Source organism: Olea europaea, unplaced genomic scaffold (assembly GCF_002742605.1).
Source record: "Olea europaea var. sylvestris unplaced genomic scaffold, O_europaea_v1 scaffold4820, whole genome shotgun sequence".
Lineage (NCBI taxonomy): Eukaryota > Viridiplantae > Streptophyta > Magnoliopsida > Lamiales > Oleaceae > Olea > Olea europaea.
In genome coordinates, this window is record NW_019263135.1 from 18,223 (window position 1) to 23,468 (window position 5,246).

Below are 5,246 nucleotides of genomic sequence, written 5' to 3' on the forward strand. Positions count from 1 at the left end.
AATAAAAAAAGAGAAAATTACTTCAGAACTCCGTTAATGAAATGCTATGTTCTTCAGGCTCGTCAAGTGACGGCGATCGTAACGGGGACGGCGGAGCCTTCAACTTCTGAAAATAATCCGTTATATCAATTCCACCATTACCCAACTCCTCCGTTATCTCCGTCTCATCTCTCGACGGCAGAAACGGCGGCCGTAAAACTTCCGTCAACAAGTCCCATTTCAACCCGCGGAAGAACTCATGCTCCCTAATCTCAGATGCGCCTCTCTGGTATCCCAAACGGCGCGTGGGGTCTTTCTTCAGCAACTTTCCGATCAAATCCGTTAATGAATCGGGTTTTCCGACAAACTCCGGCTGCATCGCTAATATTTTGTGGAAAGTTTCCTTCCGATTATTCCCCTTAAACGGTGTCCTCCCATACAGCATTTCGTAACAAAGCACTCCAAGAGCCCACCAATCCACTGCAAATTCATGGCCGGCTCCGGTTATAATTTCTGGCGCCATGTATTCTTCGGTGCCAACGAAAGAATTTGAACGCTCATTGTTTGGAAATTCAATCGTGTTTCTTCTGCTTACAGGCGACACACGTGCACTTTTCGCTTTCTTCAATCCTTTCTTGGTATTGTTGAAACCCTTCTTTTTCAATGAAGGTTCCTCCTCATGATCGGAAAAAAATTGCAGGGTAGATGCTTTTCTGGGTGTTAAGGTACGAGATAGGTCGAAATCCGTGAGTGTGACGTGACCAGATTGCTGTACAAGGATGTTTTCCGGCTTGAGGTCCCTGTAAACAATGCCTTGCTTGTGAAGATGTTCAAGAGCACAAATGATTTCAGCTAAATAGAAACGAATAACGGCCGGTGAGAAAACGTGGTCCGCTTGCCGGTAACGGAGGACGTTAAGGTCACCTCCAGGACAGTATGGTATGGCCCAACAAATGATTTCTTGATTTTCCGACGATCCAAGCAGGGAAGGGAGGAAAGGGTGGTTTTGAAGGCGGCTGAGGACGGAGATTTCGTGGTGGGCACGGTGGAGGGAGGATTTCTCCACCACCTTGAGGGCGAAGGAGTCAAGTGAGTTGTGACGAACAAGAAAGACAGTGCCTAAGGCACCTTTACCTAGTAGTTTGATGGCTCGTAGGTTATTCAGGTCTAACGCCGGCGGTGGTTTTGTAGTGCTATCCATTGTATTTTGGAGAGAAAAGAGTACCAGAATCTATACATACATAGGAGGAGAGAAGATATATATACACTCAATTTGAGCGGGACGGAGGGGGGTTGTTTGGATGATTATAAGCTATTTTTGTTTGTTTACACAAGTATCCCTCTAGGAACTGTTCCTACTTCCTTCTAGTCGGGTGTCCTTTAAAGAACCACATTGTGAATGTTAGAAAATGTGGGATAAATTCTATTACATTTTTCTTCCTGAAAGTATGAAACTTTGTATCGACTAGTGATTTTGAGCCACAAGACGAGGAGATACGCCATACGATGACCAAAATTCGAGAAACAACCACATGATTTATGTCTTAAAATTTTTCATTTCCTTTGTAATCCCAATCTCTTGAAAACATAAGTTTTCATGTCCTCATAAACAGAGGGTCAAACCTAGTCCTTTTATTGCAGTTGTCATTTTTCTTATCGTTATAAATATAACTATAGGGACCTACGTGCAAAGTATCAATAAAGTAATGACTCTGAATGTAAATTTTCTCAACCATTTTTCCCCCCTTCTCTTGTAATAAAGAATATGGTTATATAAAAAAATAGTCATTTTCTACAATAAGAAAGAGCAAAGTATATTCGTGAAAAAAAATTTCTCAACAAGATTTAAAAAAAAAAAAGAAAAAGAAAAAGAAAAAAAAGTAAACCGACTTCTTCTTCTTCTTCATCATCATCATCATCATCTTCTTCTCCTCCTCCTCCTTCTTCCTCTACTAATAAAAAAATATTCTTCAATTTTAGAAAATTCTTTTATTATTTATAAGTAAATTTAATTTATCTAATAATTATGTTAAGCTTAACCAAACAAGCTCGTGTTAATTTAATATAATATCTGAAACCTATCTTGGAAACATTGAGGCTCTTCATAAATTATTCACGTGTTTGATTAAACAATTTATTCTATTAATCTGGTCATCTTATATATTGTTGATTGTTTGTCTAATTGAAGTAGATTATTTCAGTAGTTATATAATATTACAATAATTTTCTTATATCATGTGACGCTCCTCCAGTGGATTAGTATTGATTAAGTTATACCAAACTTAAGGAAATAAGATCAGAGATCCAATAAATACCAATACTTAAAAAATCTGATGAGCGCACATCGACCCATAATAGCTAAAGAGTCAAAGGATTGAATTGTGATCGAATCAACATTTAAATATATCTAATTAAGGTTCTTAATTTACTCAATACTTTTTCATTCATCTCTCACATTAAAAACCTAGATCGTCATCCAAGTCATCAATTTCGTTTGAAGCAGCATAATTGAAATAAATGAAATGATCGGAAAATTTGTTTCATGTATTATGACAGGTGAATTATTAAACATGGGTACAAGATCTCACTTTCGCGTCATTTGAGTATCCAATTTGATAAATTAAAGAAAATAAAACAAAAAAATTAAAGGTGAATTGGTCGATTTTTATAGTGAAGTAACTATTCCTAAGTTTTTCTTCTTTTTTACGGATTCTAACCATCCATTTTTTTTTAAAAGAAAATCATCATTGAACTTCAAATGGTTCTTGAATTTTTCAATCAAACCAACTAATTTAATAATGTGCACATCTTCTAACATTTATAATAAATACACACTTAAAAAATCCCATATTTTTCTACCTTTAGGTGACAAGAGATCTTGAAAACAATTTTTTGAGGAAATCTTTAGAGCCTCGTTGAAACATAATAGTCCCACCATGATTTTCTTAACCCTAAAAATATACTTTTTTAAAATAAAAAAAAAGGGTAAAAAAAATTGTTATTGTCCGCCATCATTAGACAGGAGAAAATGAAACCTTCCACCTAAGTTCAAAGTAAAAGGCAAGAAAAAACTATTAACTTTCTATATGTATACATCCATACGTCAAATTAGTTGCCAACCTATGCACTTTTGGAGAAAAAGTTGTGAAACACATTGATGATGTTTGGTCGGCCATGATTTCCATTAGTCATTAGTCAAAATAACTCGTAAGTATAACTAATTAAGGATGGTAAACTTCTATATTATTTCTAAGTTAGATAAGTCATATTTACCTTATGTTGTGATTTTTGGCGGTTTCAGAATCAAGCGAAAGATTTGAGTTAAATTTCATCACCATTCATTTATTAAAAATTGTGCATATATTAACTATGATAAGAAAAAGGGGCACGATAATATATATATATATTTATTTATTTATTTATTTATCAGGAATGATTTTTTAAGCACCAATGACATAGCACAATATTTAATTTGTGAATCATTAATTACATGAGACCGACCATTAACTTATTCACCAATTAAATGTTGTGTCATATCACTAGTGCTTAACATAGACTAAGCACGAGTGTTTAGGAGGTCATTTCCGATGTATCTATATATATTGATCAATTAAGTTTCTCAAAATCAGCTTGAGTTTAAAACTTGATTAAAGAAAAAACAAAATTCAAATTATTCTAAATATGATTTGATTTCATTTAATTAGTGTAAAAAAATGTTTTCAAATATTATATGTATTATAATCACTATTTGTCTGAATAACTTAATACTTTAATAAATGAAATCATATTACAAATAAATATCTTTAGTTAAATTACAATTGTGAAGGAATTTGATTAATTCTCCAAAATCCAAAAGAAAAAAACGATATTATTATTATAGAAAAAATTTTGGTTTGTTGCAGTCGACATGATGGCCTTATAAGGCACTTTGCAGAAGGAAAATGGGGATTCTGCACACGCATGTAACTTTAATTTTGATAAGTCCTGAATCAATGGATGTATTATCCACTGAAATGCACATTTTATCATTGCACAAGGTAAAAGCTTTGTATGTTGCTCGTTCCACGAAAAAGTGCACAACTTTTCAATTTTCAAACTCTCCCATATCCCTATCCCTCGTTTTAAGAGTTCAAATTTATATTACTTTATAATTGATAAATATTGTCTAATGTGTTTATAGATCCAAAAAATAACTTAATACTTTATTAAATGAAATCATATTACAAATAAATATCTTTAGTTCAATTACAATTGTGAAGGAATTTGATTAATTCTCCAAAATCCAAAAGAAAAAAACGATATTATTATTATAGAAAAAATTTTGGTTTGTTGCAGTCGACATGATGGCCTTATAAGGCACTTTGCAGAAGGAAAATGGGGATTCTGCACACGCATGTAACTTTAATTTTGATAAGTCCTGAATCAATGGATGTATTATCCACTGAAATGCACATTTTATCATTGCACAAGGTAAAAGCTTTGTATGTTGCTCGTTCCACGAAAAAGTGCACAACTTTTCAATTTTCAAACTCTCCCATATCCCTATCCCTCGTTTTAAGAGTTCAAATTTATATTACTTTATAATTGATAAATATTGTCTAATGTGTTTATAGATCCACAAGATCTTACACGACTGATTTTTGGATTAGCAGTAATCGTTAGTTGCTATCTACCCCTAAAGAATCTGCATCTAAAGTTGCCGTTAACTTTGACTTCATGGACGAGCCATATATAGTAATCACCATTAAGTCACATGTATCCATGAAGGTCCTCCAAAAAAGGATTCCTTTAATAAATTGCGAGCAATCCGAGTAGAACTTGTCCTTATAGTCCACTTGTGATGGGAGAATGTTTAACGTGCTTATAATTAAACCCACAAAGGCAAGCCTTCTCACATTATAAGCTACTCCTTTTAAAATCTGCATCCACCTATGAACCATTTCAGTCAAGTAACTCTATAAAACATTCTTGTATGAAAATTTTTAGTCATCTTCAAGTCGCTTCTCATGTATAATAAGGGTTCTCCAAATTGGGATGCCTACTCTGATAAAATTGTTATATGAGCATTAGTTCACATAGAAATCATCCTTAAACTAACTTCCAAAGAGAGAATACTTATCGCGGTTATAAACTTATAAATAAGCTTTTCTCAAGCAATATAGAATTTAAAAGTAATAGTTACAACCTGGCCCATCCTCTTATTTTCATTTTTACTTTTATAAATGGGAGTAGTACTGATGACATATAAGAAGTCTATTGTGAAATCA

The 5,246-nt window shown here is 33.4% G+C and overlaps 1 protein-coding gene across 1 annotated transcript; it reads right to left on the reverse strand.

Moving 5' to 3' along the window:
- LOC111388297 (serine/threonine-protein kinase UCN-like) lies at positions 1 to 1,385 on the reverse strand. Its single transcript, XM_023012977.1, has one exon. It carries the CDS (start codon positions 1,178 to 1,180, stop codon positions 23 to 25), a length of 1,158 nt encoding a protein of 385 aa, XP_022868745.1. The 5' UTR covers positions 1,181 to 1,385; the 3' UTR covers positions 1 to 22.
- Positions 1,386 to 5,246: the final 3,861 nt, after the last annotated feature.

Excerpts from the sequence above, each read along its gene's own strand:
- LOC111388297 (XM_023012977.1), bottom strand. The coding sequence starts at position 1,180 with ATGGATAGCACTACAAAACCACCGCCGGCGTTAGACCTGAATAACCTA.